The 11,870-nt window shown below is 48.3% G+C and overlaps 1 protein-coding gene across 1 annotated transcript in view; it reads right to left on the bottom strand.

Moving 5' to 3' along the window:
* Positions 1 to 250: 250 nt before the first annotated feature.
* The window catches only part of LOC119381511 (circadian locomoter output cycles protein kaput), a 33,944-nt gene continuing 22,324 nt past the window's right edge, over positions 251 to 11,870 (bottom strand). The window contains exons 11-15 of the mRNA XM_049412797.1: positions 11,504 to 11,688; positions 9,862 to 10,166; positions 6,635 to 6,943; positions 2,404 to 2,721; positions 251 to 426 (exon numbers count right to left, since the gene is read on the bottom strand). Coding sequence (XP_049268754.1) covers positions 319 to 426; positions 2,404 to 2,721; positions 6,635 to 6,943; positions 9,862 to 10,166; positions 11,504 to 11,688 — 1,225 coding nt within the window. The 3' untranslated portion in view covers positions 251 to 318. The remainder of the gene's footprint in view (positions 427 to 2,403; positions 2,722 to 6,634; positions 6,944 to 9,861; positions 10,167 to 11,503; positions 11,689 to 11,870) is intronic.

Here is an 11,870-nt window from a genome sequence, read left to right as displayed (position 1 = left end):
AGCATACAGTAAATGACGGCATATGAACATTGAGAAATTAGTATTGCGTGTAACTCCGATTTGAAATTAACCTCAGCTGCGTACATGTTTGAAAGGAGACCTCTCAGATTACGTCGATGACTTCAGACTTCGCAGTGATAAGCACCACTTGCAGAAGAAGACACGGGACCAGCTGTTTCTCGCCCTAAATTCTGAAATGCAGTTGCCAGTCATGTTCAATAACACAAGACCACTTGTGGGTTGTTTCAAATGTAATAATCTTTAATGAAGCAGCGGGAACATCCCCGCATTCACGTGTCACCACGATGCAACTCGTCGTTACTGTTCCCCGCTACTGGTGCCGCTAGTGTCCATGTATATGTTCGACGAGGCCCTAAAATTCGAAGTGAATATCATTTGGTCCGCAGGCAGCTGGAGCGGGTACACCTGCGTCAAGGAGGAAGGAAAACAGAAGAGAGAGAGCAAAGGCAGGATTGTTAACCAGCTTCGAATAACCGGTATGCTATCCTGCAAAAGAGAAAGGGATAGAGGAAATTGAAAGAAGAGCAAAGAAAGAGAGATAGAGAAGGGAAGCGCACACACAACGTCACAGTCCGGCCGTCTTGTGCGGTATACGGCATCACTTTCAGTCTACAGCCGCTCGTGCATGTCTGTATAACGAGAAAAAGTAACGGGATGCTTCCCAGAGCAATATCGTAGAGGGGGGTCAGGCGAGTGTGTTACAATTGTACTTCGATTACATTTCTTTTGTCTTTTCCGCAGAGATCCGAGTCAGGGGCGTAGCCAGAGGGGGGGGGGGGGGTTGAGGGGGTTCAAACCACCCCCCCCCCCCCCGAAATTTTTCAATTTTGCTTGCGTATATATACACGCACACATACAAACGCACGCACGAACATACATAAAGTATGGATGAACGCCCCCCCCCCCCCAACCCCCCCGAAAGAAATTTCTGGCTACGCCCCTGATCCGAGTGGAATCCTGCATATCCGATCTGACTTCGGTCACCTGGTCATGAAGAGTGAATGATCAAAAAGGAAGTAAATATATTTCACCCTATACCTCGAATACCACTCCAGGCCTTCAGTCAGGCAAATGCCCTCATTTATCCTCAATATCAGCACCTCTCAAAGTCAAGCTAAATCGTTTCTCTATGCAGGCACAGAATTCCTGCAATGATAGCAGTTTTGAAAGGAGTGAGTGAGTGAGTGAGTGAGTGAGTGAGTGAGTGAGTGAGTGAGTGAGTGAGTGAGTGAGTGAGTGAGTGAGTGAGTGAGTGAGTGAGTGAGTGAGTGAGTGAGTGAGTGAGTGAGTGAGTGAGTGAGTGAGTGAGTGAGTGAGTGAGTGAGTGAGTGAGTGAGTGTGAGTGAGTGAGTGAGGTGAGTGAGTGAGTGAGTGAGTGAGTGAGTGAGTGAGTGAGTGAGTGAGTGAGTGAGTGAGTGAGTGAGTGAGTGAGTGAGTGAGTGAGTGAGTGAGTGAGTGAGTGAGTGAGTGAGTGAGTGAGTGAGTCGGGTAGAAGAATAGAAACTGCGGAAATGGGAGCCTACACGTAAAATTCGGTTTTCAAACGTAAACTGTGGTGAAGGAGGTACAGTAGAAATACAAGAGGAAAATAAAGAAGAGACAGACTGCGCACGCGCTCCAGCATAACCGTACCGCCTCACGTTAGCATCAGTGCTACATATACAGGGCGATTCTTTTAGAATTGACGTAATTCATTTGGGTGTAGTTTCGTTACTAATTATTCGATTTTAATGCGGTTTGCGGCAAAAAATTGAGGAAGGATGAAAATTTAATACCACATGACCTTTATTGATGTGCAACAGAGAAAGAAAACAATAAATAAGAAATAAAAAACCCGCGACTTTTAATTCAAATTTCATGCAAGAGGAACGCCGGGCGCGCGCAAGCGCGCATGCGTCAAGGCGACGCGGCGTGGCGCGCGCGTGGGACTATGGATTGCTCGGTTTTCGCGCCAACGTAACGTGATGAAACTGGCGTCGCCAACTTCTAACGCCGCTGGCTGACGCGAACGATGCGCCGGTCTAGCCATTCCTTCTTGTATATCATTTCGCGGTTTTCAATATTTCTCATGTATTCTTTTTTCCGGCGTTGGACATCAAAAAACAGGACGCGCCAATAAATAAATGTTCATCCTTCCTAAACGCTTCGCCGCAAACCGCATTAAAATCGGATAACTTAATTGTAACCAAACTACAACCCATTGAAAGAGGTATACGTTCTAAAAGAATCACCTAATATTATCTAGCGAACACATAGGCGGCCGAAAAAAAAAAAAGCGGGCGCATAAATGGGTACCGAAAGAATGAGATTGCGGGTTAGCACCAAAACTGAGGCTTCTGTACCCTCTTGCGTGTGATATTTCAGTTCTCCGAGTGGCCTCACCGGAGCAACGGATGCCGGAGGAACAGTTCCCAAGAAGCCCAAGTTTTGGCGGTCCTGCTGATGCTGTTGCTGTCGCTGTTGCTGCTCCTGCTGATGTTGTTGCTGATGTTGCTGCCGCTGTTGTAGCGACTGTTGCTGATGTTGCTGCAGCTGCTGTGTCTGCGTTTGCTGCAGGGAGTTGCCCATACAACCAGCGGGCGCCGTGGCCAGCAAATAAGGCGTCGGCGTCAGCGCAGTCGCCGGACCGGCCATCGTAGACGTCGGCACCGACAGTGTCGTCGTTGGCAGGGACAGCGTGTAAAGGGGAGCGTTGCCACTCTGTAGTATTGTAAAAGAGAGAGAAGAAGGAAGCCTACTCGAAGTAAAAACAGCGCAAAAGACAGAGGACCAGTAAAGGGAGGAAACAGACAACAGCTCTGCAGCATGTCGTACCAACTTGCCCAAGCATCCTCTTTAGCTGAGAGAAAGCGAGATGACAAGTACGTTAAAGGTGCCTTTAGGACCATTTGCTCGCACTGAGAACAAATGCAGCGTGGGCAAGATGAGAGTTTAAACCAGTCAAAAGACGAAGCACAGAGCTAGGAGAGACGTGGCACACGCAGCGACTGGAGTAACAACTGTGTCTCCTTTGAGCTTCGTCTTTTGACTGGTTTAAATTCTCAAGAATACATAGCGACCGACTCAAATCGCAACTCTACTGTGACTAACTTCTTTTGCGGGAGTACAACTTCATGAGGTAGACCCGCCGCGTGGTACCTAGCAGGTTGATGTTTTACGCTCCTAAGTTCGGGGTCACGGTTTCGACTCTCGGCCACAGCGGCCGCATTTCGATAAGGGCGAAATGCAATACCACCCGTTTTCTTACATTTAGCTGCACGTTAAAGGATCCCGGGTGCTCAAAATTAATCCGGAGGCCTCAATACGACGCGCCTCACAATCGTATCGTAGTTTTGGCACGTCAAACCCCAGAAATTATTATTATTGGTGAGATGGACAATACCGTTAACAGTCCTGATAAGGCGTTCCAACTTGAATCTGGGCTAGCGAGATGTTTTGTGGTGCAAATAATAAGTGACTGCGATATCCTGTTACAATATTAGCTCACAGAGCGGCGAAGGGGGCAACGTGTCTAAGTGGGCTTTCCCTTCGTTGGACGATTTGCTTGTTGTAAAATTATTAATGTTTCCGCAGTTGCCTTCGTTGTGAGTTAGGTGGTGGGTTCCGAGTACAACCCCACATGATATGATCGAGATTGGCTCTTTGTAAGGAGCAGTTGCCTTCGTTGTGTTTCAATACGTGGGTGCACGTGATCGCGGGTCTCGCCACTTGCCTACTAACACTCGCCGAACACTGTATTGCTTTTAAGAGCGAAGCTGATTAAGGCAGCCGTAACTTGTGTGGCCCATCCTGTGGGGCCTATATCCTGTGCGGCCTATCAGGTATGTGCACAGAAATTGAGTAAATCACACTACTCAACACTGGTCCACTAAAAAGGAAGGAAGCAACAGTAAGCCCAACAAACGCGTATATACTACAGAAATTTGTGCGGCCTATCAGCAAACTACCAGCATCATAAACAGGTATGTGCCACAGAAATGAGGTAAATCCCACTACTCACCACTGGTCCACTAAAAAGGAAGAAGGCTACAGTTAGCCCAACACTAGGGAACAGGAAAGGCAACGGCGGCTGCGAGAAGGCCCCGAAGCGATAGAAGGCGTACACCAACAACGACGTGCCCGCAGATCTATGAGAGGTGCGAACGCTTGGTTTCAGCGCGAGTTTCTGTCTCTGGAGTTTGGACATCCGTGTCGTGTCTGTGACTGTGTGTGGTTCAACTCGAACCACTCTGCGCTGAGAATCAACGTAGAAACAACCTAGCATCACCTAGCTAAAGCGCAGCAACGACCCAGAAGCAACCTAGGAACAGCCCTAATTACCTAGCTAAGGCCCTAGAAACAACCTAGAAGCAATCAGATTATTCTTCAGAATCGTCTAGTTTCGCTGTGTCAAGCCTTGCGCGGCTTAGTGCAAGCTTCGCCAGTTTTTGTTTGTTTGTTTGTTTCAATGCATGACAATTTACATCGTGTCATTGTCATGACAGCGTATATTTAAAAAAAACTAATATTTTGCATCGGTATTATATTACTGAAGTTACACTTGTTAATACTTAACAGAAATTAACACTCGTAGACAGTTGTCTCACATTTGCTGGTATTCAGCATATCACTCAAGAAAAAAAACTCGTGTAGAGATCTTTTTCAAAATATTTTTGTCTCTGTTCGGGAGATACGGTGTGCTTCGACCGGTGTCATGATTAATAATAACAACTGTCGGGGCTTTACGTGGCGAAACCACGATATCATTATGAAGGACGCCGTAGTGAAGTGCTCCGGAAATTTCAACCACCTAGGGTTGCAATCGAACTAGACAGGCCTCTAATATTTGGCCTATAGTGAAACAGGGCCACATTTCGTTCTCGAGCATATTCATTTATACATGTTAGATTTCTCGTATCCCCCTCCATTCATTCTCCTTTCTTCCCAAATCTTACTTAATTCTCCCTCTTACAAGGTACAAGCCGACCAACCGCATCTGAGAGTACGAGATCTCGAAGAAATGCGAAAACGGCTCTATAGACTATAGACTTTTTAGACTTTGAAAAAGTATTCGACAAAGTCCCACATCAACGGCTACTACTAAAGCTTTCTCGCTTAAACATTAATACAAATGTACTTAATTGGATTTGCAGCTTCCTTACTAATCGTCAACAGTTTGTGTATGCTAACTCCATCTCATCTAGCCGTTCCTCTGTAATCTCTGGTGTGCCGCAAAGTACAGTGCTCGGACCATTACTTTTTCTCATTTACATCAACGACCTTCCATCAAACATCTCTTCTAGCATTCGCCTCTTTGCAGACGACTGCGTCGTATACCGTCCCATAGCAAACAGCGCAGATATTAATACTCTTCAAAACGACCTTAATCTCATTGTATCCTGGTGTGATAAGTGACTAATGTCTTTAAACATAAAGAAAACTTCATTGGTATCTTTCCATCGCAGGCCCCATCATCAGTCAGCAGAATATACCATTTCCGGCTCTGCAGTCTCATCCGCTGAATCCTACAAATATCTTGGCGTCATATTTTCAAGTAACATTTCCTGGTCAGCTCAAGTGACTAACATAGTCAACTCCGCGGATCGCACTCTGTGTTTCCTACGTAGGCACTTAAGACTTGCGCCCCCATCAGTTAAGCTAATATCATATATCACGTTTGTTCGTCCGAAATTAGAGTATGCACGTTCTGTCTGGGATCCCCACCAATCTAACTTATCCAACATTCTCGAATCGATTCAAAACCGTGCTGCACGTTTTATCTACTCTGAATATACCTACAATTCCAGTGTTTCCAAACTTAAAACTCGTGCTCACCTTTCTGATCTAGAATTACGACGTGACATATCTCGACTATGCCTTTTTTACAAATTTTATCATGCTCCCATCGAAGTTCCAGCCATCCTGCCAGTCCATCGCTCATCAAGCCGCACAAACCATTCAAGAGCAGTATATCCTCCGCCAGCACAAACCGCCGCCCATCTTCGCTCCTTTTTTGTGACAACCGCACGGGACTGGAACCGTCTGCCTGCCACTACCGTGCACCACTCCGACCCACATCAATTCAAGATTGCCCTCGAATCACTTCTTTGCTGTAATTAATGCCCATCCCTTATGTAATACCCCAGCTGGGGCCTTTAAGGTATTCAAAATAAATAAATAAACTAGACTCCCGCGCACGCCCCCCCCCCTCCCCCAACCGCATCTGAGAGTACGAGATCTTGAAGAAATGCGAAAACGGCTCTATAGACTATCAACTAGACTCCCGTCCACGCCCTCCCCCCCCCCCCCCTCCAGGAATTTGGGGTTTCGGATATTTGTTCTACGCAGTAGCAGTAAGCTACATAGCTTGATTAGCGCACTCAGACCCCGCATATTCGTGTGAAACGCCCTACAGAATTGCGAGTCAAATTTTAACGGCACACACTACGACTAATCTTGCCGATTATGTCACGGACGTGAAAGAAAGGCTGGCGTCTTAGAACACTCCCGCCCCCCCCCCCCCCCCCCAACTCCCCCCACGGATGCATCCCCCTGCAAAAAGTTCTGCGGACGCCCTTGTTGTACAGAGGTTTACAAAGAGCATTCGGACGTGCTACAGAAATCGGTCGTGTACCGTCACAGTGGCTGCCAGGTTGGGGTTGATGAAGTGCACAAGCATCAGCTGCTCGGAGACCCTCCTCAGTTCCTCCTGCTGCCTGAGGATCTGTTGCTGCAGTGCCTGGTGCCTGCGCCGAAGGTAATCCTGGAACTGGTCCTGCTGTGGCTGCTGTTGTTGCCCACCGGCCTGTTGCTGCTGCTGTTGCTGCTGCTGCTGATGCGGCGGCAGTGGCGACACCTGCCCCTGAGGCTGTGAGTGCATGGACCTCGGGCTGATCTGCTGATCGTTTTCCAGGCACGCCGAGAGGTTCCCCGGTTGCAGCACCTGTCGCGGCCGTTGCTAAGGTGAGGCTGTATTCAGACCACACCTGTGGAACAGCCGCACTTATGAGGAACTTCGAATAGGCACACACACCAAGTGCGGCTCTTCTAGGTGGACGTGTTGTCGCCGCCGCTACGGCGTTCCAAGTGTGAGATCACGTGCCTGCTGCGTCACCGCAATGTATGATTCTGAACGGGATCTTCTTTAGATCCACTAATAAAAGGTTCGTTCCGCCACATACGCTTAAACGCATTTATTGATCATTTCCTTCTTTCCTTTCCCTCCTCTCTACTCCCCTTTCCCATTCCACCAGCGTAGGGTAGCCAGTCGGACATGTGTCTGACCTCCCTGCCTTCTCCCTTTCGTTTTCTTCCTTCCTTACAATGTTCGCGTAGTGACGACATATATCTTTGCTGGGTGGATAAATCACGTGACGATGGCAAAACTGAACTTGACCTCACCACCATTTTCTGACGTCAAGACCTGTCGTGGTGACATGGAAGTGCCATTTTGAAAGGAATCTTTATGGGAACGGGGAACAGTTTTGTTTAATATTGAGAGTGGCGGCATCCCGACTTTTGCCGTAAATAGAAAATAGTTGTCATTGTCATTTTGAGCGCATATAGTTCAGCTTCCACAACTTGCTGACTAATACAGTCGCCCGTGCATGAATCATAATAATACAGCTGAGCTTGTCCTGGTCACCCTCCACGCCACTGTTGCGAGCTGAAAAACCTTTTGCTTAGCAGTTGTGCACAGTTGCCATAAGTGCCTCTCAGAATGCTGGCGAGCGGGTATCGCTAACTTCGTCATACCGGCCACTGTTTTTGTTTGCTCGAAGTGATATACTGGTGCAGTATATAAAGCTCTATACATTTTCAGTGATATCAAACGAATGTAACCTAGACGATTTTATGAGCTTACCGACCGTACATCCCCACCGGCGCATGCTGTATCGAGAAACATGAATCATTTTTCGATAGTTATTGGATAATTTACCCTTAGACGTAAATACTACCACATCGTACAAAAGCTGTCAGATTTACTTTCCAATAATTACAGCGTCGCGGCTATAATGACCGATAGAGTCATAAGTTAAAAAGATATTTGTGATGTGTTTTATCGTGTTTCTTATCGATGTACCTCAAATCAAATCTTTAGTTTAACCAAGCGGTCGTGTAAAGCTGTGTTAGTGGCATTCTTGCGTTATGTAATGACAACACCGCATAGAGTATATATGGTAACACAGCACGAAGCCCTACCGCGCCCTTCAGCTGAAGAAGGCCCAGTGCATCGATTATACGCTCAAGACTAAGACGAACACCAGCTCGTACTCACACAAATGTTCCTAAGCTAAAACTGTTTAAAATACAATGGTCTAATGAACCGAAGCTTGTTTTGAGTTAGCGCAGTCACAGTGGACGCCCTCAGCACAGCCTCTCACCGCCTGCAGCCATTAACTATCTGCGCCCTGAGGAAACAATGATGGACGAAGCTTGTTGAAGATGAGCGCAAGTGAATGATTAATATGCATATTAATATGCCTAGTGATATATCTAGGTTTCTACTCCAGTTATGATGTTGAGGGATGAAAGAAAGGGAGTGAGATAAAAAGCTAAAGCACAGCGTACGCACAATAGCACATGCACTCTTCATCAATACAGTAACAAAAGTCTATGCACATAAAGGTTTCTGTGCTTCCTACCTCACAAACTCGAAGCGACATGTACCCATTTTGGGGACTGACCAGAGAATGGGCACATACCCAGTAGTACACATCCAGTGGCCCAAGTGACCCCAAAGTTCAAACACAACAAGGTTCGGTTTAAGAAGGGGCACCAACTTGCCGTGTTGTCAGACATAATTTTCGCAGGCAGCAGTCAATCTAACCGGTAAATGGCGAACTAAGCTTAAAAACGAAAATCCTCGCAAATTTGTCTTCCGGTTGCAACACTTATTCTTACGAATCGTTGCGTATTGTCACTGCAGCGCAGCGAGGGATGATTCTGCCATACAATTTCTTTAAAGACGTTACTCCTTTGAGGTCATGTGGAGGGCCGAGCGGAAGAGCACTTTAGTAACTACTGATTATACACTCTAAAATTTGTTTTTAAGCCTTATCCTGTCTCCTAGCAATTTTTACCTATTATTCACGCATTTCCTTTCTTTAGCACTTTACGCTCGCAACATTCCCGCCAAGAATTCCACGTCACTGCGAAACGCGCATGGCTGTTCGCATAGGCGTGCGCACGGGGGGGGGGGGGGGGGGGGGGGGGGGGCAGGGGCAGTGGCGTAGCCAGGGGGTGGCACACCGGGCCCGTGACCCCCCCCCCCCCCGGAATTCTTTTTTTTTTTTTTGCCATGCCATATAGAGCAGATTTTGACACTAGACCACACCTGCCTGCCGGGCCCCCACGCCAGCTCTGACCCATATTTTTACTCAGTTGGACCTGTTTCGTCATTGTTTAAAGGGAAGGATTATAGCCACGCCGGTTTTTGGCGGTAATGGCGGCCGACGGCCCCTGATGTTTCATGCGCAGAACTGCTTCCCATCTTTGCTCCCGGAAAGCCAGGTACCAAAGGCAGGCCATTGCGAGAAGTATGTGGTCGCTTTATTTTCATTATTTAATTCATTGTGAAGCATGTTGTCATTTGGACTCGACCAAAGTGAGGGGGGGTGGAGTCGCTGTGATGAAACTTGCCCCCCTCCCCCCCTAATGGCTCCCTGCGCACGCCTATGTCTGTTAGTTAAAGGTACTGGACACGCAGAGTCAAAGAAAGGAGATGCGCGCAAGCAAGATGATGATTATTGCCTGCGGTCGAAATCTCAACTACCCACAAGCGCACTTCGCCTGCATGCTTGTCATGCACATGAAGAGGAGAGCGGTGGCAGAGGCGGCGGTTCGCTCACTCGCCTGCACCGCCGCACTGGCACCCGTAGCCGTGCCACCCTGAGTGGAACCGGCGAAGGTGGCCGCGATGGGCTGCAACGTGGTGAGCGTGATGAGCGGTGCGTGGCACGCCGTGGTGGTCTGGTACGACGGCCGCTGGTCCATGGGCTCGTGCTGAAGGTGCGACGACGACGATGAGGTCGGCTCTGAGGCGAGCGCCACGAGTCGCCCCATCGTCGGCGACTCGCGCGTTATGGTGCACGCCTCGGTGAACGGCAGCGACAGCTGGTTGCCGCAGCTTCCGGCGCTGCTTGCACGCTCGTCCCGCATCACTCCTGAAGAATGCGTGATCGAAAAACATTTCGTAGATAACTCAATTAGTGAATCGAAATTGAATAAACACAACTTTGCAGTTCTGTGAGCAATATACCCGGCTTAAAAGGACGCGCGACAACACTCGCCTGACCACCATCATCCTATCCCGATTCAATGCGAGCCGCTTCCCTCATTCTGTCCCCCAAACCGAAGAAAAAAAAAAAACGCCAGGCCTGAGCGGAAAGCGCAGCACAGTCACAGCGAAAGCAGGAGGAGCGGCATTTCTAGAGTTCGTTGTAAACTCTCTTGGGGCTACTAATACAAGTACACTACGCCATAAATCATAATTTTTGTGAAGTTGGGAAGCACCCACTACGCCACTATTCGTCATTTTGCGGAGATGCGAGGTACCCGCTACACATATGCAAGGCATTATGGGCACTTTGTTGATGCGGCGGCTAATGATGAAGATTTACGGCTGAGCCCTTTCTATTGGGTTGGGAGCTTTAAACGACCCTCTAGTTACGTAATTCGCATTATGTGACGCCCGGTCGTTATTTCACTCTCCTACCACGCTATATAACATACGCTAACGTGAGAAAGAGAGAGAGAGAGAGCTACACATTTGTGAGACATTATATGAACTTTGTTGATGTTGTGCCTGATGACGATGAAGAATTATGGCTGAGCTGTTTGTAATGGGTTGGAAGCATTCAGCGACACAATCGTTGTGCAATTCGCATTGTGTGACGCCTGCTTGCAGAATTCGCGTTGTGTGGCGTCTGGTTGTTATTTTGCTCTTCTACCACGCTATGTTACATATGTTAAGGTGGTTCATTTCCCGACATGAAGCCTGCATAGGATCTTTTTGCAACGGAGCTTCAAGCACCGGCATGGCTCTACGGTAGAATACTGGGCTCCCACGCAGACGGCCAAGGTTCAAACCCCGTTCCATCCTGGATGTTTTTCGTTTTATTATTTCGCGCGATAGCGGTTACGGACACCGGCGGCGGCAGCGGCGGCGGAAAACTACGGCGTCAAAAATGGCTGTTGTTGTGATCTCAGAAGAGCTTTCGCTGTAAAATCCTGGCTACGTCACTAACAGACTCTCTATAGTTGCGCCGACGAAAGAATGGTAGACGGGATTCGTCTTGGTTGCGGTGCAGCGGCTGTCACTTTTTTTACTGTTAAATCAAACTTGGTGCTGCTGCGGCGGTATGAAGCTGATTGGTTGGTTTGTTGGTTCGTAGAGGAATAAAGTGACAGAGGTTACTGACAGCACAGTGACTCGTCTTTTTCTTTCACGCAATGAAAATGATTCCAGGGGCATTGAGCCAAACTGTAATGTCGTACTCACCACCAGCGCATCCGGACTTTTCGGACAGGTTGGGAGACAGGCTGTCCCTGGAGCTGACTGAGGGAGCGGAGGACACCCGCGAGCTCTGGTAAGACATGCGGGTTGGCACTGAAGTCCGCGAGTACGACGCCGCCGACACTCCGCTGGTTGGCGTAGCCTTGCTGTGAGTCAGGTCCTCGTCGTAGCTTGGGTGAGTGGCCAGGACACGATGACCATGGAAACGAGTGCCACATTTAAAGCGCTGTCGTGCGCGTGTGCAAGCCTGTGTGCGAATGCGTCCGTACGTGTTTGTATGTATGCGTTCATGTGTGCATGCGTGGGCGCGCGTTTGCTGTGTGCATATGTGCGTGTGTTTTTACGTATATGC

Source organism: Rhipicephalus sanguineus, chromosome 2, assembly GCF_013339695.2.
Source record: "Rhipicephalus sanguineus isolate Rsan-2018 chromosome 2, BIME_Rsan_1.4, whole genome shotgun sequence".
Lineage (NCBI taxonomy): Eukaryota > Metazoa > Arthropoda > Arachnida > Ixodida > Ixodidae > Rhipicephalus > Rhipicephalus sanguineus.
The sequence above is the reverse complement of the archived record's forward strand: the minus strand, read 5'-3'. Positions and strand labels throughout refer to the sequence as shown.